Here is a 24,898-nt window from a genome sequence, read left to right as displayed (position 1 = left end):
GCCCTTCTCATGGGTCCTGCTTTCTGGCTTCTCCTTCCTGACCCCTGGGCTGATCACTTGGGGAAGAACTGAGACAAAGTTTCTCACCCTCAGGCCCAAAGGGTTTAATTACTGGGCCCTTAGGGAGGTGTGAGCCCCCTGAAAGGATGCAAGGTTTTGTTTTGTTTTGTTTTGTTTTTTGAGACAGAGTTTCGCTCCTGTCGCCCAGGCTGGAGTGCAGTGGCGTGATCTCACCACACTACAACCTGCGCCTCCCAGATTCAAGTGATTCTCCTGCCTCAGCCTCTGGAGTAGCTGGGATTACAGGTGGCTGCCACCACGCCTGGCTAATTTTTTGTATTTTTAGTAGAGACAGGGTTTCGCCATGTTGGGCAGGCTGGTCTTGAACTCCTGACCTCAGGTGATCCGACTGGCTCCGCCTCCCAAAGTTCGGGGATTACATGAGCCACTGTGCTTGGCCACAATGAAAGGTTTTGTGTGGAGAGCATGTACATGCCTTTCTGGGAAAACAGTCCACAGCTCTTATTCTCAGCAGGCTTCGCGGTCAAAAAAGTTAGAACTCTTGCTACAGAGCTGTGGAAGCAGCCAGGTGAGGGGCCTGCCAAGGGCACTCTGGGCACTACCTGGGCACTCTCAAGCCCATCATCCCCTAGGCAGGCTGCACTGCTTGGTATTTGCAGAGCTGAGGGGGTGGGGCATGTGGGGACTGTGAAATCGCCCTGAGATGACCCACAGTCCTCAGCTGGGAAGTGAGCGGTGCATCTCCTGCAGCATCCTCCATCCCTAGAGCCATGGGGCCAGGAGAACTGGCCCTTGCAGCAAGTGAAAAGCCTATTATTGATTCCCTCCCTAGCCATGTAGACAGTGAACCAAGACACTCATATCAAGTAAATGCCTTGTTCTCTGTTACCGAGGTAACCAGTAGGCATTCCCAGATACAGCGAAGGTCCTCACACCAAGATATACACCTGGCCACCTGAGGAAAGAGAAAGGACTATCTGAGGGGATGGGGCTGAGCTGGGTGTGGAGTGGTCCTTGTGGGTCTTGGAGAGTGGGAGGGGGAGCAGCATGAGCCAGGCCTCGAGGCAGAAGGACAACCAGGAGACAGCCTGGAAAAAGTGCTGGACCCACAAGGGCTCAAGGCTGGCCAGAGGGGAGGTGGGATAGGCTGTAAAGTCCTGAGGTCTGAAGATTGGCCCTGGCAGGAAGAAACCAGGTAAGGTGGGGTGTTACCTACACCCTTGGGGCCAGATGCAGGCCAGAGCCAGCCAATTACCAGGCCCTTAGGGAGGTGTGAGCCCCTTGAAATGATGCAAGCTTTTTTGTTTTTGTTTTGGAGATGGAGTTTCGCTCTTGTCGCACAGGCTGGCACCTTTGCCCAGAGCAGGCACCAAGACTTCTGGCTCTGGGTGTGACATCAGTCTGGGTAAAAGCCCCAGCCCCCACCAGGACCACCTACCCCCTAGACTACTTCAGGTGCTGAGCCCAAGCCAGGGGCAGGAAGCTAAACTGATGCCTAGGGTAATCCCAACAAAGTCCCTGGTTCCCCGCAGCTATGGGGCTGATGGGGAATTACAGCCCAAACCCCAGATGCTGGCTCTCAAACTAACACTGAGCCCTCAGTGCCCACAGGGAGATACAATCAGCGCACTTTCCAGATGGGGAAATGGGATCAGAGAAGTGCAACAGCCTTGCCCAATGCCCCAGACCAGGGCTCCAGGCACACAGTGTTCTTTTGTCACTGTGTTCAGAGGGCAGCAGCTGCTGTGATGTACCCACCTGAGCCTGGCAGCTTTCTCCAACTTTGGAAGCCCAGGAGCATGGCCCCTGTCCACAGATGCACCTGGCATGAGGCGTGCCCAGAGGGACAGAGGCAGATGAGTTTCGTCTCCTCCACTGGATTGTGAGGGCCTAGAAGGAGACAAGGGTCTGCTTGAGAAGGCAGTGAATAGCGAGCAGCCTGAAGCAGTGCCCCTCTGGATGGATGCGCAGTGCCTGGATGGAACCTGGCTCAGACAGCTCAGTTCTGCAGGTCCCTGAGGCATGGAGAGTTCACAGCTACCAAGTGTAGGAGTCTGGATTCAAAGCCAACGGCGTGACTCCAAAGTCCCTGCCCTAGCCCCTGGACCACCCTTGCAGGCCCATCAGCACAGCTGGCCAAGACCAGGGAAACTTGGGGAGCCTCAGAGTACCCCCAGGTATTCCAACCTAATCCTGGTACCCCGCCTCTCACCACCCTTCTTCCTGCTTTAACCTCAACCCCTACACAAAGCCTGGGCCACTTAATGTGGCATCAAACAGATGCCTCAATAAATCAGTCTAATCTTGAAAAATAAAAAGACTTAACAGATATACAATTGCACGTTAGAATGCTAAAGACCATAAACATATAACAACTTAAAGTACATATAAATTCAATATATATCCAATCATTGTAACTATGACAGAGTAGAATATTAAAATACTATTTTCAAAATGTATACAAGCTTAATGTTCTATGTATTCAAACTATTTATTCAAAATACAAATCATCAACATAAATTGCCACTAATATTCAGTCCCTTCACAGGACACATGATTCACTGGGAGTTAATTAGCAGCTGGCAGGCAGTGACACACAGCAAAAATGAAAACCAAGAGGTGAAATAGTTCTGAAATAAAGGATTTAAAGCTAACAGAAATCACTGAATTACTAAGTCATTAGCACTAATTTTGAGCCAACTAACTAATTAATATGAGATGATACAATGTCCCATACTTTGGTAAATACAGACTATGTTTAAACAATGTCTGTAACGTGACTTGTAAAATGCTCCTGGCTTTACAAAGATGTGATTAAGATGTAGTAACACATGCTAAACCATTTCCCCCTGCAGAGCATGTGGTAACTTTCATCAGTCACATTGAGAGTCCAGAAGATAAAGGAAAAGGTCATGGATTTCGCTGAGAACTTACCAGAGTTGAACTCCCTCATTTTCCGTTCCCCAGCATTGGCGGGTTCTGGGACTGGTGGCTGTGGTGGCTCGTTGGTCTTTGTCTCTTAGAAGGTGGGGAATAATCATCATCTTGAAAAAGAAAAAATGGTCATTACTGAAGGAACCATCTTAGGTTACAGCCACCTCTGGGTCAATTCCCAACATTCAAAAGCTGAGCAGGGCTTTAAAGCTATCTTATTAATAATTATTTCTGTATTGCGAACTTCAGCATACTTTTTTCTAGTTACATTTGAAATGTTATTCTTTTGGGATGTGCTCAAGTGAGTACTGCTTTTTCCTCTGCCTTGCTTCATTACTTTTTAGTTTCCTTCATTTGAATCATCATTGTAAGTCTCCCCTTCTCCTCAAATAACTTTCAAATTGCTGCCAAGAACTATGTTCTATCTTAAGGCTTTTGAGAAAAAACTTTCAATGAAGATAGCCTCCTAAAGTTATACAAATATAGAAGAAACGGGATAAAATAAAGCTTAGATTGGAAAAAATATTTAAGATTATACAAAATTCATGCGTAAACAAGGGAAGCTGAGTAATTGTATGTTCAAATACTTTTAACAAGTGCAAAACATGTAGGCTTAAAGAAATAGAGCTGGCCAGGCATGGTGGTTCACGCCTGTAATTCCAACAGTTTGGGAGGCCGAGGCAGGCAGATAACTTGAGGTCAGGAATTCGAGACCAGCCTGGCCAACAGAGTGAAACCCTCTCTCTACTAAAAATACAAAAATTAGGCCAGGAGTGATGGCTCATGCCTGTGATCCCAGCACTTTGAGAGGCCGAGGCGGGTAGATCACCTGAGGTCAGGAGTTTGAGACCAGCCTAACCAACATAGGGAAACCCCATCTCTACTAAAACTACAACATTAGCTGGGTGTGGTGGCACATGCCTATAATCCCAGCTACTCGGGAGGCTGAGGCAGGAGAATCCCTTGAACCCAAAAGGCAAAGATTGTGGTGAGCCGAGATTGTGCCATTGCACTCCAGCCTGGGCAAAAACAGCGAAACTGTCTCAAAAAAAAAAAAAAGAAAGAAAAAATTAGCCAGGCGTGGTGGCACATGCCTGTAATCCCAGCTACTTGGGAGGCTGAGGCAGGAGAATCGCTTGAACCCAGGAGGCTGAAGTTGCGGTGAGCTGAGACTGCACCATTGCACTCCAGCCTGGGTAGCAGAGCAAGACCCTGTCTCAAAAAAAAAATAAAAATAAAAATAAGAGAGAGAGGGAGAAAGAAAGAAAGAGGGCTACATTATTTATGAAACAGATACTGTTAACTCAGTCAGCAGAAAGCCTGTGTATGAATGAGCAGTGAGATATTCAAGCACAGCACACACACACTTCTCAGGACAGCTGTCGTGAGAGTTCCATGCTCGTTTTCTTCTGGATACATCAGCAACTCACTCTGCTATGATCCTGCAATACATCTCATGTTAGAATTAGAGACATCTGGGCCAGGCACAGTGGCTGACGCCTGTAATCCTAACACTTTGGGAAGCCGAGGCAGGCAGATCACCTAAGGTCAGGAGTTCGAGACCAGCCTGGCCAACATGGTGAAATGCTGTCTCTACCAAAAATACAAAAAATTAGCTGGGCATGGTGGCGCGCACCTGTAATCCCAGGTACTCGGGAGCCTGAGGCAGGAGAATCGCTTGAACCCGGGAGGTGGAGGTTGCAGTGAGCCGAGATCGTGCCACTGCACTCCAGCATGGGGGACAGAGCAAGGCTCTGTCAAAAAACAAAAAAAAACAAAACAAAACAAAACAAAAAAAAAACAGAAAAAGAAAAAGAAAAAAGAATTAGAGACATCTGGATCAAATCAGCTGCCAGTCTCGCAAAGTGTCGGGTAACATCCTATTAAGATTGCTGCTTACACATCATCTATAAAATACTGAAAATATCATTTTAAGAAATCTTTTTTTTATTTTGAGACAGAGTTTTGCTCGTTGCCCATGCTGGAGTGCAATGGTGCTATCTCAGCTCACTGCAATCTCTGCCCCCTGGGTTCAAGCAATTCTTCCTCAGCCTCCTGAGTAGCTGGGATTACAGGAATGCACCACCACACCTGGCTAATTTTGTATTTTCAGTTGAGACAGGGTTTCTCCATATTGGTCAGGCTGGTCTCGAACTCCTGACCTCAGGTGATCCACTGACCTTGGCCTCCCAAAGTGCTGGGATTACAGGTGTGAGCCACCATGCCTAGCCAAGAAACCCTTATTTTAAAACAAGCCAGGCGCGGTGGCTCATGCCTATAATCCCAGCACTTTGGGAAGCCAAGGCGGGTGGATCATTTGATGTCAGTAGTTTGAGACCAGCCTGGGCAACATGTTGTAACCCCATCTCTACTAAAAATATATTTAAAAAATTAGCTGGGCATGGTGGTGGGCACCTGTAATCCCAGCTTCTCAGGAGGCTGAGGCAGGAGAACCACTTGAACCTGGGAGGTGGAGGTTGCAGTGAGTGGAGATCACGCCACTGCACTCTAGCCTGGGTGACAATAGAAAGACTCCATCTCAAAAACAAAACAAAACAAAACAAAAAACCACTAAAAAAAAGACTCCATTTCAAAAACAAAACCAAAACCAAAAACACAACACAAATGTAGTACACAAATGAAAATAATTACTGTGTTAAACACAGTTTCATAGAAAATAAAAGACCAATCAAATACAATAAGCTGCCTTTTTAGATGGGTATGGTATTCTTCTTTCACAGCTAAAGAAACAGGCTCAGAGAATGTTATTTGATTGCACCGTGTTGCATTTCTGGACAGTACAGCTGAGATCAGACTTTGTGTGTAACTCCACTAGCCTACCAGGGTGCCTCTCATAAAGGTAAGAAATGTAAATTTGGCCTAATATACAAAGTTGCCAGGGCAGCACTGGGTCAATTCTACATACAGTACTTCTATGTTTATCAAGGGAAACCTTAAGGGAAAGTGAAAATGCTTCTAGAAGGCGACTGGACACCAGCGCCTTTGCTTGTTGCCTTTGGGCTCTTCTTCTAAGGCCAACAGTGACCTGAAATTATTGACTGGCTTTTCCAATCAAGTGGACAAAATGGTACCAAGGTCGCCAACATCGATGTAGAACATCGATGTTCTACAACATTGCTTAACGCAAGGGGAGACGCTCCTGACTCAGAGTGTTTAATTGCTCACCTACTTCTTTTTCTGCCCTCTTGGGCTTCTGAAATGGAAAGAACCCTGGGGTGATACAGTGAGTCAAAGGGGTGCCAGCCGCATCACAGCAAAATAGATTCCTAAAAAATCCCTGGCCTAAGATGACAGCCTTGGCTGGATCAGTTTGAATGTGCTGATAGTGGACATGGTAGAATGAAGGTGGTTGAAATGTTCATATTAAAGAACTTCCACCCAGATTGCAAGAAAAGAGAGAGGAATGGAGATGGCAGCATGAGCCCCTACAATAAAAGCAGATGTTTTGAGATCAGTTATATTTCTTCTGACAAAAATTAAAGACAGAAACCAAAGTTTAGCCTGAGACTACAATTAATTGGGCAATAAGCCAGAGGCACATATGGCATAGACAGATTTAAACATTTCTCCCTGATATTAATGCAAACACTAAAATTACAAATACATGGATTCCAAATAAAACAAATATTTAAAAAATTTAATGAATAAACACTGGGGTCTACAGTAGTATTTGAAGGAGATCTCACAAACAGGTTTGGTTTTTGAAGGTTAGAACTGGTGGTCTAGAGAATTCATTTCATTCCAGAGAAAGAAAGAGAGGAATTTCTTGGGTTCCTTCAGGAATGCGTCTAGCTTTGCCTCATCTTTGTTTGAACTATGGATACGGCAGAAGAAAACATGAGGATTTCACAGATTTAAGGTGCAAAAAGTCACTGGGCTCTCTAAGAAGTCTGGGATTCTTCTGCTGGAAAAATAAGTTTGTTGAGAAAAAATGAGTTGGAGGAGGCTGTTATTGAAGTGAAGCAGAATTGTTTTTACTAATCTGCTTATTACCCACTCTGTAGTGTGGAAACAAATTATTCATGCACAAGGTCCTCTTACTGTTCCTAGAATGCAGTGGAAAGAGAACAGATTAGTTTTCCTCCCTCAGAACACAACCCCTAGAAACATCCTACCTCAGATGAGATATTGCCTAATTATTTTCAAAAGACAGTGAAACATCATGGATGTAAATGTTTGCTGCAAAATAAATACATGCTAGAAACAGAAGCATCTGGGTCACAGCTATATTAGAGCTACCTGTGTTCCCCTGTCACTGACATTAAAACAAAAATGTCCAATACAATCATTCACAGCATGGGAGAGGGGAAGTTGAAGGATGGAAAGGCCAGGCATAAAAGGATTTCAGAATTTCCGTCCATAAGGAAGTGGCTTTGTGCACTGTCTGTTACTGCGTGCAAGGTGAAATTTGAAGAATGAAAACGTGCAGTAACAAGGGCTCCTTTGTCCAACTCACCTCTCCAGATACCAAGTTTCAGACATGTTGCATTTTAATTGAAAGGTTGATATAATTTTTTTTAAAGAACACTTGCGGTGTTTGAAGTGACAAAGGCTGCTGTGACCAAAAAGCAGGGAAAGGGAATTTTTTTTTAAAAAAGCAAACAACAACAACAACAAAAACCCCACAGAAAAGCAAACAACAAACAAACAAAAAATAGAGGAAGAAGTCGAACACCCTGGGCTGTGACTACTTCCAGGAAGGGGCTACAAGAGGCAGTTGGAAATTCTATTTGTTTTGCAACTGTGGGTTTTCCGGCCTGCTTCCTTTCTAAAGTATATTACTCTGCTTTTGATTCATGAAGTTATCCATTTCTGTTTTCTGGAACAGCTATGTATTTTCTTTATCTATCATCTATTTACCATCTATCTATCTATCTATCTATTTACCATCTATCTATCTATCTATCTATCTATTTACCATCTATCTATCTATCTATCTATTTACCATCTATCTTTTCTACCTTTCGCTATCAAGAGCTTGGGTCAAGCAGGATAGAATTCCAGTGTATGTTCACTCTACCATTTAAAACAAGAGCTCTTGTAGGCATTCTCCATCACATCATAAACCTGAGCTTTCTAAAACAGGGTGTGGCAAACTACCATGCATGGACCATGTCTGACACAGTCTGCGTTTGTAAGTAAAGTTGTAATGGGACACAGCCAGTACATGTGTTACATAATGTCTCTGGCTACTTTCATGGTATAATGGAAGAGCTGAGTCATTGAGAGAGAGACCATATGGCTTGGAAAACTTAAAATATTTAACATTTAGCCCCCTGCAGAAAATACTTGCTGACTCTTGTTTTAAAAGATCTCTGTTTAGAATGCTACCTATTGCGTTCTGGATAGAATCACAACTCTTTACCACAATCGACACAGCTTCAGCCCTGCTTCTATATCCAGCCTCATCTATTTCTGCTCCTCCTCCTTATTTTCCTTCTGGCCATGCTGATGGATTGTCAGCTTCCCAGATGTGCGAGAATCTCTCCTCCCTTCCCAACATTCTCATGCTCTCCCTCTGCCTCTCAAGAACTTCCTGCCCCATCTCTCATGACAAATCCTTTCTACATTCTTTAAGATGCAGCCCCTTTGCTCCTTCCTTAAGGATGTCTCTCTGGCTCTATTTTGGGTGACGTGCTCCTTCTGCATCTCCCAGAGCCAGCCTGTGTGTGTCAGCTACAACATTTCTTTGCATCTCTGTGTCATATATCACCAAATCTGCCTAAGCTTGCATGAGTCACTGCATGACAACTTCAGACTCCACCAGCATTGTCCCCACTAACCACAAGGCTTAGACATTCGTCCAGTATGCTCGGGGTTGTGGGGTGGTAGCAGTAACCAGCTGGTGACCATCATTTCTTACATCAGAATCAAATCTGTAGATCTCTGCCATTCATAAGTATTTGGAGTTTAAAATTAACATAAAGATTTTCCTTAAAATAAGAACAAATGGCTTGAGTAGGCTTTTGGAACATAGGATGTTTCCACTGGTTCATTTCTGTGTTCAATATTCCCACATGAATCTAAACATGACTCTGCTCTTAGTAGCTATGTGACCCTGGGAAAGTCACTCAATCTCCCTCAGCTAAATTTTGTTGTGTGAGTAATGAGGAGAGAGTTGTGATTTGTATTTAGTGAATAATAGCAAACAAAAGGCATTTAGCTTTCTGGAACCTGGTATGTAGTAGAACCTCATGAAATACTAGCTCTGTTGATAAAACTAGACTGAAAGAAGCTTTCAAAGTCAACAACAGTTTGAGGCAGTGAAGGACGTAGAGGAGAAGCTGCTGCTGCAGCCTGTAGCTCCTGGAAGCCCGTTTTGTCCATGATTTAGCAGGAATGCATTACCCTTCCATGAGGAGGCACTGCCCACAGAAACCAAGGCCATTCTTTGAAGACAAACATGTCTTAATAGCCTTTACATTATGTAATAGTGTAATACAAATAATAATTTATTATTACTAATAATGTGAAATTATTTACAGTACCCTAACCCTAACCCCTAACCCTAACCCTAACCCTCACCCTCACCCTAACCCTCACCCTCACCCTCACCCTAACCCTCACCCTAACCCTCACCGTCACCCTCACCCTCACCCTCACCCTAACCCTAACCCTCACCCTCACCCTAACCCTAACCCAGGCTGGAGTGTAATGGTGAGATCTGTGCTCACTGCAACCTCCACCTCCAGGGTTCAAGTGATTCTCCTGCCTCAGCCTCCGAAGTAGCTGGGATTACAGGTCCCAGCCACCACGCCTAGCTAATTTTTGTATTTTTAGTAGAGACAGCGTTTCATCATGTTGGTCAAGCTGGTCTCGAACTCCTAACCTCAGGTAGTCGACCCACCTCGGCCTCCCACAGTGCTGAGATTACAGGCATGAGCCACCATGCCCTGCTAGGAGTTCACGCTTTAGTTGGGGAAAATATACAATAAGCAAGCCAGTTTTTAAAATGAGAACCGCAATTAGAGTTAAGTGCTACAAAGACAAACTCACAGGAAGATGGGATGTAGAATGATAAGGCTCTCAGAATAGTAGGAGAAACTATTGCTTCTTACGATATTTGTCTTTCTTTGTATCAGTGCTCAGCTGAGTCTGCAGTGCCTCAGAGGCAGCTTTCATTTTATAAAAATCTATGATTTCTCCTTCCAGTTGTTTTTTCTCTTCCTCAAGCTTCCTTATCTCCTCCTGTTGAATCATTTCAAGATGCTCGAACTTGTCCTGCAGCTGTGAAACCAATGTGCAGTTGTGACACCAAAGCAGTGTGGCTGAACACCTAAAAGAATATGCTTTTTTCTGATTATCAAACAAACCCAAATCATCACAGTACAGCACGATCTTAATAACAATCTCAAAAACTCAGGAGTAAACACTCAGATATGGAATTTTCCTTTTCTTTCTTTTTTCCTTTTATAAGATGGAGTCTCACTCTGTTGCCCAGGCTGGAGTGCACTGGTGCGATCTCAGCTCACTGCAACCTCCATCTCCCAGTTCAAGTAATTCTCCTGCCTCAGCCTCTTGAGTAGCTGGGACTACAGGCATGCACCACCACTACAGGCGTGTGCCACCACACCTGGCTAATTTTTGTATTTTTAGTAGAGATGGGGTTTTGCCATGTTGGCCAGGCTGGTCTCGAACTCCTGACCTCAGGTGATCCTCCTGCTTTGGCCTCCCAAGGACTTTTTTTTTTTTTTATATAGAGACAAGTTCTCAGTACGTTGCCCAGGCTGGTCTCTAACTCCTGAGCTCAAGTGATCCTCCCACCTCAGCTTCCCAAAGTGCTGGGACTGACTGGATACAGTGGTTCATGCTTGTAAACTCAGCACTTTGGGAGGCCAAGGTGGGAGGATCTCTTGAGCCCAGGAGTTCAAGACCAGACTGGGTGATATAACACAATAGTAAACTTCAACAGGAGAGAGAATCTGTAAACTTGAAAATAGATCTTCTGAAATTATCCAGTCAGAGGACAAAGAAAAAAGAATAAAAAAGAGAAAAGAAGGCTGGGTGTGGTGGCTCAAGCCTGTAATCCCAACACTTTGGGAGGCCGAGGCAGGCAGATTAAGAGGTCAGGAGTTCAAGACCAGCCTGTCCAACATGACAAAGCCCCATCTCTACTAAAAATACAAAAATTAGCTGGGTGTGGTGGCACACACCTGTAGTCCCAGCTACTTGGGAGGCTCAGGCAGGAGAATCGCTTGAACCCAGGAGGTGGAGGTTGGAGTGCAATGTGAGCCGAGACCACACATTGCACTCCAGCCTGGGTGACAGAGCATGACTCTGTCTCAAAAAAAAAAAGAAAAAAGAAAAAGAAAAAAAGACAGAGAAAAGAAAGCCAACAAGACACCATTAGGCAAACCATTGTCAGGTTATGGGAGTTTGGGAAGGAAAGTAGAGAAAGGAGAAGAAAGCTTATTTAAAGAATGACTGAAAACTGCCTAAATCATGGGAAAGATTTAGACATCTAAATCCATGAAGCTTAAAGATTCCTAAAGAGGTTCAAACCAAATAGATACTCACCAAGTCACAATATAATCAAATAGTCAAAAGTTAAAGAAACTTTGCAGGTCAGGACAGAATCGAGTAATACATTCAAAGTGCTGAAAGAAAAAAACTGCCAGCAACTAATACTATGTCTGACAAAGCTGTCCTTCAGAAAGAAAAAAGAAATAACGTGCTTCCTCGACAAACAAAGCTGAGGGCATTCAGGACCACTAGGTCTACCTTAAAAAAATGCTTAACGGAGTTTTTCAAGTAAACATGAATGAAGTTGGGAGCAGTGGCTCATGCCTGTAATCCCATTTTGGGAGGCTGAGGTGGGTGGATCACCTGAGGTCGGGAGGTCAAGACCAGCCTGGCCAACATGGCAAAACCCCACCTCCAGTAAAAATACAAAAAATTAGCCAGGTATGAAGGCCACTGAGATCGTGCCACTGCACTCCAGCCTGGGTGACAAGAGTCAGACTACATTTCAAAAACAAAAAAACAAACAAAAAAAACAAAACTTGAGGCCTGGCCTTCTGCTTCTCTCCAACCCCCCCTTCTCTGGGCCCAAGCCACCTTGGCTGAGGAGGGGGCGAGGTGTGAGCCCCTGCCAGGAACCCCCCACCCGGACCAAGTACTCGGCCCCCAGGCCTGCGTTCAGTGAGGCCTCCCGTGGCGTCAGCATGTTCGTGTGGAGGAATGTGGAAGGTCACTCTGTGGCCATGTTCCCCTGGTACTCCATCCCCTTCCTCACCCCTCCCTGCAGCCACACGAGGCCCAGCAACCTGCCAGTCACTCAGTGGCCTCCAACCAGAGAAAACAACCTGCCAAGTTGGCAGCTGTTGCTCATGAGTATCCACCAGGTGGGACAGGGAGTGTTGACCCTGGGCGGCCCCCTGGAGCCACCTGCCCTGAAAGCCCAGGGCCCGCAACCCCACACACTTTGGGGGTGGTGGAACCTGGTAAAAGCTCACCTCCCACCATGGAGGAGGAGCCCTGGGCCCCTCAGGGGAGTCCCTGCTGGACAGTGAGACAGAGAATGACCATGATGATGCTTTCCTCTCCATCATGTCTCCTGACACCCAGTTGCCTCTACCACTCAGATGATGTCAGGCCCAGTCCCTCAGTGCCCTGCGCAAGGAACAGGACTCATCTTCTGAGAAGGATGGACGCAGCCCCAACAAATGGGACAAGGACCACATCCGGTGGCCCATGAGTGGCGGTCATGATCTTCAGCAAGCGGCACCAGGCCCTGGCAGGGCGCACCAGGGTCACTCCAACCAGGATATCCGGACCGTCAGCCAGATGCTGAGCGAGCAGTGGTACACCCTGGGGCCCAATGAGATGCAGAAATACCACGACCTGGCCTTCCAGGTGAAGGTGGCCCACTTGCAACAAGGACCGAAAGAAGTCCAGCTCAGAGGCCAAGCCCACAAGCCAGGGGCTAGCAGGAGTATAACAAGGGCTCGTGGGAGCGGAGCATATCAGAGACGGGCACTGCCACTGCCCCTGGGGTGTCCTCTGAACTCCTGTCAGTTGCAGCCTAAACACTCCAGAGCTCGGATACCAAGGAGCAGCTTCTGTGGGGCAGAACGGCTGCACACAGTCAGGGAACCTGGCTCAGCCTGGCCCAAGCCTTCTCCCACAGGGGGGTACACAGCCTGGACGGCAGGGAAATAGACCGTCAGGCACTACGGGAACTGACACAGGTGGTGTCTGGCACTGCATCATACTCTGGCCCAAAGCCTTCTACTCAGTATGAAGCTCCAGGCCACTTCGCAGCCCCTGGTGAGGGAGGTGACCAGTGGGCAGCCCTGCTGCTGCCCACTTGAGATGCTCATTCCCAGCACATGGCCAGTGAGGACATAGCGAGTGACGAGGAGCACACGGTCATCCATGAGGAGGAGGGGTGATGATGTCATTGCTGATGATGGCTTTAGCACCACTGACACTGATCTCAAGTTCAAGGAGTGGGTGACTGACTTGAGAGTGGGGACAACTCTGGGGAGGAGCCAGAGGGCAACAAGGGCTTTGGTGGGAAGGTACTTGCACCTGTCATTCCTTCCTCCTTTACTCCTGCCGCCCCTTGCTGGATCCTGAGCCCCCAGGGTCCCCCGATCCACCTGCAGCTTTTGGCAAAGTCTATGGTCCCACCCTGTCCTCCCCCTACACATACTCGGATGCTTCCTCCTCAACCTTGGCACCCACCTCCTTCTTACTGGGCCCAGGATCCTTCAAAGCCCAGGAGTATGGTCAAGGCAGCAGAGCGGGCCCCCTATGGCCCCTACCCCTGGGGATGGGGACCCACGGACGCCTTCCAAGGCGACCTGTTTCCTCCCAATGGATCCTGCCACCTTCTGGGGCAAGAGACCTGAAAGTGTGGGCGACCTGGAGCTACCAGGCTCCTCAGTCATCAGGGTCCCTCCCAACACTAAGGCTTTCCTAGGCAGGAGCTGGGCTGAGCCACCCGGGGGGCAGAGGGGGGCTGGACTCAGGTGAGTATGGGGGTGGGGGCTCCTGCACTTCGACACAGGCAGCGGGAGGGTTTTCTCCCCATTCCCTCTGCACTCCCAACTTGAGCTATACTTTTTAAGAAAGTGATTCACCCTGCCTTTGCCCCCTTCCCCAGAACAGAACACGTTGATCATGGGCGATATTTTTCATTGTGCCAAAAAGTTGCCATGACCGTCATTAAACCTGTTTAACACCAAATAATCAGTAAAATAAAATAAAAAATTCGGGCTTGGTGCAGAAACTCACCCCAAATAAATCACCTACCAAAATATTTACATAATGGTGGAAATATTCCAAAATTCAATATTTTGGGATTTATACACAAAAGATAAACAAATTAGAGGCCAAGAGGCTGCCGGAAGGGAAAAACGGGGCCTGGGAAGGCCGTTGTGAGGAATGAGCTGGGCCTAAAGAGGCCACTGGCAGGCGGGAGCTGGGCCTGCCGAAGCGGCCGAGAGGCAGGAGCTTTGGACTCGGGAGGCCGCAATGAGGCAAGGGCTAGCTGGGCATGGAGAGTCCGCTGTGAGTCCGCTGTGAGTCCAGGCCCATGCAGGCCTTCAAGAGGCAGGAGGCCGGGCCTGCAAAGGCCCACTGGAGGTCAAGTTCTGGGCCTGAAGAGGCCACCAAAAGTCAAAAGCAGGGCCTGGGAAGGCCGCCAAGAGCCATGAGCTGGTCTGGGCTGAAAGAGGCCACTGGGAGGCAGGAGGAGCTGGGCCTGGAGAGGCTGACTCGAGGAAGTTTTGCACCTGGAGAGGCCGCCGAGAGGACGGAGCTGGGCCCGGGAAGGCCGACTTGCTGCTCTTCCAGGCCCAATTCCAGGCCGACCTGACGACGACTTGGGCCTGCAGAGGCCGCCGGGAGGCCGGAGCTGGGCCTGGAGAGGCCGACTTCAGGACGATTTGGGCCTGCAGAGGCCGCCGGGAGGCCCAAGCTGGGCCTAGAGGAGCCCACCGACCTTGCCATCGGAGGGCAGGAGCTGAGCCTGGAGAGGCCACCGTGAGGCCTGAGCTGGGCCTGGGGAGGTTGGCTTCGGGAAGTGGTGGGCCTACCAGGGCCGCTGGGAGCTGGGCAGGAGCTGAGTCCAAAGACGTTGTTGGGAGGCCAGAGTCAGGCCTGGAGACACAGCCGGGAGGAAGAGCTGGGCCCGGAGAGGACGCCGGGAGGCTGCAAGTGCATCTGGAGAGGCCGATTTGAGGAGGCCCGGCCTCAGCCTCCCACATGGCGGCCTCTGCAGGCACAGCTGTTTCTCTTGGCTGCATCTCCCACCTCCCAGGAAACAAGCTTTTTTGGCTCAGCTCCCACCTGCGTTTGTAGACACCGAAGTTTCGGCAACCAAGCTCTTCAGACCCACATCCCGCCTCCCAGTACCTGAACAGTCCCAGCTCCGGCTGGAGAACAGAGTCTGTAGGCCCCACTGTTGCCTCAGAGGGGTGTTTCCAGGCCCAGCTCTCGCCCCACCGCGACCTCCCAGGCCCAAGTCCCTGCCTGCCTCCCAGCAGCCCACGTGCGACCCTGCTCCTCCCTCACGGTGGCCTGTTGAGGCAGGGGCTCACGCTGACCTCTCTCAGCGTGGGAGGGGCCGGTGTGAGGCAAGGGCTCACACTGACCTCTCTCAGCGTGGGAGGGGCCGGTGTGAGGCAAGGGGCTCACGCTGACCTCTCTCAGCGTGGGAGGGGCCGGTGTGAGGCAAGGGCTCACGCTGACCTCTCTCAGCATGGGAGCGGCCGGTGTGAGGCAAGGGGCTCACGCTGACCTCTCTCAGCGTGGGAGGGGCCGGTGTGAGGCAAGGGCTCACCCTGACCTCTCTCAGCGTGGGAGGGGCCGGTGTGAGGCAAGGGGCTCACGCTGACCTCTCTCAGCGTGGGAGGGGCCGGTGTGAGGCAAGGGCTCACGTTGACCTCTCTCAGCGTGGGAGGGGCCGGTGTGAGGCAAGGGACTCACGCTGACCTCTCTCAGGGTGGGAGGGGCCGGTGTGAGGCAAGGGCTCACGCTGACCTCTCTCAGCGTGGGAGTGGCCGGTGTGAGGCAAGGGGCTCAAGCTGACCTTTCTCAGCGTGGGAGGGGCCGGTGTGAGGCAAGGGCTCAAGCTGACCTCTCTCAGCGTGGGAGGGGCCGGTGTGAGGCAAGGGCTCACACTGACCTCTCTCAGCGTGGGAGGGGCCGGTGTGACGCAAGGGGCTCAGGCTGACCTCTGTCAGCGAGGGAGGGGCCGGTGTGAGGCAAGGGGCTCAGGCTGACCTCTGTCAGCGAGGGAGGGGCCGGTGCGAGGCAAGGGGCTCACACTGACCTCTCTCAGCGTGGGAGGGGCTGGTGTGAGGCATGGGGCTCACTCTGACCTCTCTCAGCGTGGGAGGGGCCGGTGTGAGGCAAGGGCTCACGCTGAACTCTCTCACTGTGGGAGGGGGCGGTGTGAGGCATGGGGCTCACTCTGACCTCTCTCAGCGTGGGAGGGGCCGGTGTGAGGCATGGGGCTCACTCTGACCTCTCTCAGCATGGGAGGGGCCGGTGTGAGGCAAGGGCTCACGCTGACCTCTCTCAGCGTGGGAGGGGCCGGTGTGAGGCAAGGGCTCACGCTGACCTCTCTCAGCGTGGGAGGGGCCGGTGTGAGACAAGGGGCTCACGCTGACCTCTCTCAGCATGGGAGGGGCCGGTGTGAGGCAAGGGGCTCACGCTGACCTCTCTCAGCATGGGAGGGGCCGGTGTGAGGCAAGGGCTCACGCTGACCTCTCTCAGCGTGGGAGGGGCCGGTGTGAGGCAAGGGCTCACGCTGACCTCTCTCAGCGTGGGAGGGGCCGGTGTGAGGCATGGGGCTCACTCTGACCTCTCTCAGCGTGGGAGGGGCCGGTGTGAGGCAAGGGCTCACGCTGACCTCTCTCAGCGTGGGAGGGGCCGGTGTGAGGCAAGGGCTCACACTGACCTCTCTCAGCGTGGGAGGGGCCGGTGTGAGGCAAGGGCTCACGCTGACCTCTCTCAGCGTGGGAGGGGCCGGTGTGAGGCAAGGGGCTCACGCTGACCTCTCTCAGCGTGGGAGGGGCCGGTGTGAGGCAAGGGCTCACGCTGACCTCTCTCAGCGTGGGAGGGGCCGGTGTGAGGCAAGGGGCTCAGGCTGACCTCTGTCAGAGAGGGAGGGGCCGGTGTGAGGCAAGGGGCTCAGGCAGACCTCTGTCAGTGAGGGAGGGGCCGGTGCGAGGCAAGGGGCTCACGCTGACCTCTCTCAGCGTGGGAGGGGCCGGTGTGAGGCAAGGGCTCACGCTGACCTCTCTCAGCGTGGGAGGGGCCGGTGTGAGGCATGGGGCTCACTCTGACCTCTCTCAGCGTGGGAGGGGCCGGTGTGAGGCAAGGGGCTCACGCTGACCTCTCTCAGCGTGGGAGGGGCCGGTGTGAGGCAAGGGCTCACGCTGACCTCTCTCAGCGTGGGAGGGGCCGGTGTGAGGCATGGGGCTCACTCTGACCTCTCTCAGCGTGAGAGGGGCCGGTGTGAGGCAAGGGCTCACGCTGACCTCTCTCAGCGTGGGAGGGGCCGGTGTGAGGCAAGGGGCTCACGCTGACCTCTCTCAGCATGGGAGGGGCCGGTGTGAGGCAAGGGCTCAGGCTGACGTCTCTCAGCGTGGGAGGGGCCGGTGTGAGGCAAGGGGCTCACTCTGACCTCTCTCAGCATGGGAGGGGCCGGTGTGAGGCAAGGGCTCACGACCTCTCTCAGCATGGGAGGAGCCGGTGTGAGGCAAGGGGCTCACGCTGACCTCTCTCAGCGTGGGAGGGGCCGGTGTGAGGCAAGGGCTCACTCTGACCTCTCTCAGCGTGGGAGGGGCCGGTGTGAGGCATGGGGCTCACTCTGACCTCTCTCAGCGTGGGAGGGGCCAGTGTGAGGCAAGGGCTCATGCTGACCTCTCTCAGCGTGGGAGGGGCCGGTGTGAGGCAGGGGATCATGCCTCTGGGCAGGGTGCCAGAGGCATGGGCATCAACAGGCCACCGTGAGGGAGGAGCTGGGCCGCACGCGGGCTGCTGGGAGGCAGGCAGGGAGTTGGCCCTGAGAGGCCGCCGTGGGGTCAAGAGCTGGGCCTGGAGAGGCCCCTGGGAGGCAAGAGCGGGGACCTGCATAGGCTGTTCTCCAACCATTGCTGGGCCCGTACAGGCCACCGGGCGGCAGGAATTAGGCCCGAAGAACTTGGCTGGAGAAAGTTCGGGGCCCACAAAGGCGGTTGGGAGCTGGGCAGGAGTTGAGCCAAAAGAGCTTGCTTACTTGCTGGGAGGCGCGGCCGGGAGATGCCAACTTCAGGACAACTTGGGCCTGCAGAGGTCGCCGGGAGGCCCAAGCTTGGTGTGGAGGAGCCCACGGACCGGAGACCATTTGGGGCCTGCAGGTGCCATCGGAGGGCAGGAGCTCATCCTGGAGAGGCCACCGTGAGGCCTGACCTGGGCCTGGGGAGCTTGGCTTGAGGAAGCTGTGGGCTGTGGATATTGGATATATCCAATATCCGATGGAGCTGTGCCTGTGGAGGCTGTTGTGAGGCAGTAGCCTCATCTGCGGAGACTGCCGTGACGTAGGGTATGGGCCTAAATAGGCCATTGTGAGTCATGATCTTGGTCTGTAGAGGCTGACTGGAGAAAGTTCTGGGCCTGGAGAGGCTGCTGGGAGGTAGGAGCTGGGCCAAAAGATTTAAGCACATTTACATTTATTAGGGACTTTATTTCCATTATTACAATATATAATAATATATTTAATATATTAATATATTTAACATGTTAATATATATAATAAATATATATATTTATTATATATCCAATATATAACAAAATAATTATAGAACTCACCATAATGTCAAATCAGTGGGCGTGTTAAGCTTGTTTTCCTGAAACTGGATGGTCCCACCTGAGCGTGATGGGAGAAAGTGACAGATCAATAGGTATTAGATTCTCATAAGGACAGCGCAACCTAGATCCCTCACATGCACAGTTCACAACAGGGTGCGTTCTCCTATGAGAATCTAATGCTGCTGCTCATCTGAGAAGGCGGAGCTCAGGCGGGAATGTGAGCAAAGGGGAGTGGCTGTAAATACAGACGAAGCTTCCCTCACTCCCTCACTCGACACCACTCACCTCCTGCTGTGTGGCTCCCTACGGCTCCATGGCTCAGGGGTTGGGGACCCCTGCTCAAGTGCATCCAAAGCGACCCTTCCCAAAACAGTCTTCACAGTGGTCAAGGGCAGCAACCACTTAGCTCCCAAGGCATGTGCCTCAGCTGGCATTTCATCACAATCAACAGTAAGAGGTAGCTTGAATCACTGTGAGGTCACCTACTGGAAATCACCAGCATCCCATTTCCCACTGGCAAAGAGCTCAGCACTGCCCCCTGGGAAACCAAACCTATGCCCAAATCCCATCTGTGTGGGTTTACCTCCTGGGACCCTTCCTAACATATTAGTCAGAGTCCAATCAGGAAGCATAAACCACTCAAAAGTTTAAAGTGGCAAAATTTAATACAGAGAATTATTCATTATAACAGGTGAACAGCACAATGAGAGATTGGCTAGCACAAAGTAAAGAGAACTCTAGAGAATATGGGACTAGCCCAGGCCAGGCATGGTGGCTCATGCCTGAAATTCCAGCAATTTGAGAACCTAATGCAGGAAGATTGCTTAAGGCCAGGAGCTACAGACCGGTCTGGACAACACAGTGAGACCCTGTCTCTATCCAAAAAAAAAAGAAAAGTTAGCTGGGAGTGGTGGTGCACACTTGTAGTCCCAGCTACTCGGAATGCTGAAGTTTGAGCCTGGGAGGTCAAGGCTGCAGTGAGGCATGATTATGCCACTACAGTCCAGCCTGGTGACAGAGCAAGACCCTGTCTCAAAGAACAAAACAACAACAACCATTTACAGACAGAAAAGAAATAGAGCTAATAAGCTGAGGAAAGATGTTGAAATGTGACAAGTAGAGTAACATGAGGTCTTTTGTCTATTTAAAATAATCAAACAAAAAATGACTTACTAAATTATAATACCCTGTGCTGGCAAAGGTGCAGTGAAATGGGCACTTTCTTATACTATGAGGGGTGTTTAAATTGTGTATAAGCCTTCCTGGGTAAAGCCTGTCAATTTTTTAAAATAATGGAGACAGGGTCTCACCATACTGCCATACTGCCTCCTCCAACTCTTGGCCTCAAGCAATCCTCCTCTCTTAGCCTCCCAAAGTGCTAAGATTATAGCTGGGAGGCACCCAAAACCCTGTCGATTTACATCAAGGGTAATAAGAATGTCCATTCACCATGACTCACAGTAATCTTACTTCTGGGGAGACAATTCAATCCAAACAAAAGATCATCTGTACACACACAGTAAAAATCTGGGAGTAACTGAAGACAGAGTTGCTAAGTGAAATAAGAAACAGTTCTAAGAAATTAAACTATGGTATCAGTAGGCACCTGGTAAAAGGTCAGTTGATGTTAGCTGCTACTTTTCTGTTGTTTTGAGACAGGGTCTCACTCTGTCACCCAGGCTGGAGTGCAGAGGCCTGATCATGACTCACTGCAGTCTCAGCCTCCCTGGGCTCAAGTGATCCTCCCACCTCAGCCTCCCAAGTAGCTGGGACTACAGGAACATGCCACCACACTAGGCTAATTCATGTGTTTTTCTGTAGGGATGGTGACTCCCCCTGCGTTTCCAAGGCCTATCGCAAACTCTTGGCCTCAAGCCATCCTCCTGCCTCAGCCTCCCAAAGTGTTGCGATTACCAGTGTGAGCCACACCTGGCCAGCTGCTACTTTTAGCAATATTATTATTATTCCACTCAATTAAAAATTATTTTCAAGGCTATGCAACAGTATGTATCCTACAGCGTAATTGTAAAAACATATACAGTCGTCGTCCCTCAGTATACAGAATCAGTTCCAGCCCCCCATCTCTGCATATACCAAAATCCATGCTTACTCACATTTCGCTGTCACCCCTCTGGAATCCACGTATACGAAAATTCCAAATATTAGTTGGGCATAGTGGCAAGCACCTGTAGTCTCAGCCACGTGGGAGGTTGAGGTAGGAGGATCGCTTCAGCCTGGAAGGTTGAGGCTGCAGTCAGCTGCGATAGCGCTACTACACTCCAGCCTTGGACAACAGAGGGAGACCCTGTCTCAGAAAAAAAATAAATAAATAAAACAGGTTAGAAACTGTAATGAGGTCTGCTGGGCAAAATTCCATATAAGCAAAGTATAAATTAATAAAGCAAATCATGATAAATTAGTACAATTGACTTTCTGGAGCTTCTGACAATAAAATTAAGGAAAATGCAGAACACAAAGACAGAGAGTAAAAAGAGAAATTAGGAAAGCATTCTACATGTTGAATAGGAAGACACTGGCCATGTTCGTGCAGCGGCAGTATGTCGTGACATGACATACCTTGGAGAGAAGTTAACAGATGAGGAAGTTGATAAAAATCATCAGAGAAGCAAAATACTGGTAGCGACACTCAAGTAAACTACGAAATTTCCATAACTTATGTCAGCAAAGTGGGAATACTGTACAGTGTGTGTTGAAGTTCCTATACAACATTGTTTACCTGCCTTTTGTTTGTTTGTAAGGAATGTATATACTAAAAGTTCTTCTTGCTGTCAAAAGAATATGTGTGAATAAGTCATTTTAACTTATTCTTCTGTTTTTCTTTTATCTTCTTGCCATCATCCCACAGCCTTACTTTAGATATTTCTTTTTTAGAAAATTGAACAAGTGCTCCCTGTGGTGGCAAATACCTCGAGGATGGGAGGCAGGGGTGGAAGGGTCACTTGAGGCCATTAGTTTGAAACCAGCCTGGCCAACAAACTGAGACCCCATGTCTACAAAACAATTTAAAAATTACCCAAGTATCGTCATGTATACCTACAGTCCCAGCTACCTCAACTTACGGAGAAAGTTCAGGGCCTGGAGAGAAGGCTGGGAGGCAGGAGCTGGGTCTAAAGAGGCCATTGTAACGATGGAGCTGTGCCTGTGGAGGCTGTTGTGAGGCAGTAGCCTCATCTGCAGATACTGCCGTGATGTAGGGTATGGGCCTAAATAGGCCATTGTGAGTCATGAGCTTGGTCTGTAGAGACTGACTGGAGAAAGTTCTGGGCCTGGAGAGGCTGCCGGGAGGTAGGAGCTGGGCCAAAAGATGTAAGCACATTTACATTTATTAGGCACTTTATTTCCATTATTACACTGTAATATATAATAAAATAATTATAGAACTCACCATAATGTCAAATCAGTGGGCGTGTTAAGCTTGTTTTCCTGAAACTGGATGGTCCCACCTGAGCGTGATGGGAGAAAGTGACAGATCAATAGGTATTAGATTCTCATAAGGACAGCGCAACCTAGATCCCTCACATGCACAGTTCACAACAGGGTGCGTTCTCCTATGAGAATCTAATGCTGCTGCTCATCTGAGAAGGCGGAGCTCAGGCGGGAATGTGAGCAAAGGGGAGTGGCTGTAAATACAGACGAAGCTTCCCTCACTCCCTCACTCGACACCACTCACCTCCTGCTGTGTGGCTCCTTACGGCTCCATGGCTCAGGGGTTGGGGACCCCTGCTCAACTGCATCCAAAGCGACCCTTCCCAAAACAGTCTTCACAGTGGTCAAGGGCAGAAACCACTTAGCTCCCAAGGCATGTGCCTCAGCTGGCATTTCGTCACAATCAACAGTAAGTGGTAGCTTGAGTCACTGTGAGGTCACCTACAGGAAATTACCAGCATCCCATTTCCCACTGGCAAAGAGCTCAGCACTGCCCCCTGGGAAACCAAACCTATGCCCAAATCCCATCTGTGTGGGTTTACCTCCTGGGACCCTTCCTAACATATTAGTCAGAGTCCAATCAGGAAGCATAAACCACTCAAAAGTTTAAAGTGGCAAAATTTAATACAGAGAATTATTCATTATAACAGGTGAACAGCACAATGAGAGATTGGCTAGCACAAAGTAAAGAGAACTCTAGAGAATATGGGACTAGCCCAGGCCAGGCATGGTGGCTCGTGCCTGAAATTCCAGCCATTTGAGAACCTAATGCAGGAAGATTGCTTAAGGCCAGGAGCTAGAGACCGGTCTGGACAACACAGTGAGACCCTGTCTCTATCCAAAAAAAAAAGAAAAAAGTTAGCTGGGAGTGGTGGTGCACACTTGTAGTCCCAGCTACTCGGAATGCTGAAGTTTGAGCCTGGGAGGTCAAGGCTGCAGCGAGGCATGATTATGCCGCTACAGTCCAGCCTGGTGACAGAGCAAGACCCTGTCTCAAAGAACAAAACAACAACAACAACCATTTACAGACAGAAAAGAGATAGAGCTAATAAGCTAAGGAAAGATGTTGAAATGTGACAAGTAAAGTAACATGAGGTCTTTTAAAATAATCCAACAAAAAATGACTTACTAAATTATAATACCCTGTGCTGGCAAAGGTGCAGTGAAATGGGCACTTTCTTATACTATGAGGGGTGTTTAAATTGTGTATAAGCCTTCCAGGGTAAAGCCTGTCAATTTTTTAAAATAGTGGAGACAGGGTCTCACCATACTGCCATACTGCCTCCTCCAACTCTTGGCCTCAAGCAATCCTCCTCTCTTGGCCTCCCAAAGTGCTAAGATTATAGCTGGGAGGCACTCAAAACCCTGTCAACTTACATCAAGGGTAATGAGAATGTCCATTCACCATGACTCACAGTAATCTTACTTCTGGGGAGACAATTCAATCTAAACAAAAGGTCATCTGGACACACACAGTAAAAATCTGGGAGTAACTGAAGACAGAGTTGGTAAGTGAAATAAGAAACAGTTCTAAGAAATTAAACTATGGTATCAATAGGCACCTGGTATAAAAGTTCAGTTAATGTTAGTGGCTACTTTTTTGTTGTTTTGAGACAGGGTCTCACTCGGTCACCCAGGCTGGAGTGCAGAGGCCTGATCATGACTCACTGCAGTCTCAGCCTCCCTGGGCTCAAGTGATCCTCCCACCTCAGCCTCCCAAGTAGCTGGGACTACAGGAACATGCCACCACACTAGGCTAATTCATGTGTTTTTCTGTACGGATGGTGACTCCCCCTGCGTTTCCAAGGCCTATCGCAAACTCTTGGCCTCAAGCCATCCTCCTGCCTCAGCCTCCCAAAGTGTTGCGATTACCAGTGTGAGCCACCACACCTGGCCAGCTGCTACTTTTAGCAATATTATTATTATTATTCCACTCAATTAAAAATTATTATTTTCAAGGCTATGCAACAGAATATATCCTACAGCGTAATTGTAAAAACATATACAGTCGTCGTCCCTCCGTATACAGAATTAGTTCCAGCACCCCATCTCTGCATATACCAAAATCCATGCTTACTCACGGTTCGCTGTCACCCCTCTGGAATCCACGTATACGAAAATTCCAAATATTAGTTGGGCATAGTGGCAAGCACCTGTAGTCTCAGCCACGTGGGAGGTTGAGGTAGGAGGATCGCTTCAGCCTGGAAGGTTGAGGCTGCAGTCAGCTGCGATAGCACTACTGCACTCCAGCATTGGACAACAGAGGGAGACCCTGTCTCAAAAAAAAAACAAAATAAAACAGGTTAGAAATTGTAATCTAACCCTAACCCTAATGCCTTTACCCTAACCTTAACCCTAACCCTAACCCTTCCCTAACCCTAACACAAAACCCTAACCCTAACCCCTAACTCCTAACCCCTACACTAACCCTAACCCCTAAGGCTAACACCAAACCCTAACCCTAACCCTTAACCCAAACCCCAACTCCAACCCGAACCCTAACCCTAACCAAAAAACCTAACCCTAACCCTAAACCGTAACCCCTAACCCTAACCCCTAACCCTAACCCCTAACCCTAACCCTAACCCGAACCCAAACCCCAATCCCAACCAGAACCCAAACCCGAAGCCTAACCCTAATCAATAACCCTAACCTTAACCCTAAACCC

The 24,898-nt window shown here is 49.4% G+C and overlaps 2 protein-coding genes and 2 pseudogenes across 3 annotated transcripts in view; 1 reads left to right on the top strand and 3 right to left on the bottom strand.

Moving 5' to 3' along the window:
• Positions 1 to 24,898, bottom strand: part of LOC117977884 (uncharacterized) — a 58,540-nt gene that overhangs the window by 3,393 nt on the left and 30,249 nt on the right. For both annotated transcript variants that reach the window (XM_063602691.1, XM_055110848.2), the window contains 2 exons: positions 2,956 to 3,065; positions 1,780 to 1,911 (listed from right to left, as the gene is read on the bottom strand). In XM_063602691.1, the coding sequence (XP_063458761.1) occupies positions 1,780 to 1,911; positions 2,956 to 3,065 (242 nt within the window). The remainder of the gene's footprint in view (positions 1 to 1,779; positions 1,912 to 2,955; positions 3,066 to 24,898) is intronic.
• LOC129397505 (protein capicua homolog) lies at positions 9,992 to 13,961 on the top strand (annotated as a pseudogene).
• Positions 14,102 to 15,648, bottom strand: LOC117977883 (putative uncharacterized protein FLJ44672). The gene has a single exon (XM_055110850.1). It carries the CDS (start codon positions 15,228 to 15,230, stop codon positions 14,529 to 14,531), a length of 702 nt encoding a protein of 233 aa, XP_054966825.1. The 5' UTR covers positions 15,231 to 15,648; the 3' UTR covers positions 14,102 to 14,528.
• LOC129397524 (putative uncharacterized protein FLJ46235) lies at positions 17,152 to 22,674 on the bottom strand (annotated as a pseudogene).

Source organism: Pan paniscus, chromosome 2 (genome assembly GCF_029289425.2).
Source record: "Pan paniscus chromosome 2, NHGRI_mPanPan1-v2.0_pri, whole genome shotgun sequence".
In the NCBI taxonomy this organism is placed as follows: Eukaryota; Metazoa; Chordata; class Mammalia; order Primates; family Hominidae; genus Pan; species Pan paniscus.
The sequence above is the reverse complement of the archived record's forward strand: the minus strand, read 5'-3'. Positions and strand labels throughout refer to the sequence as shown.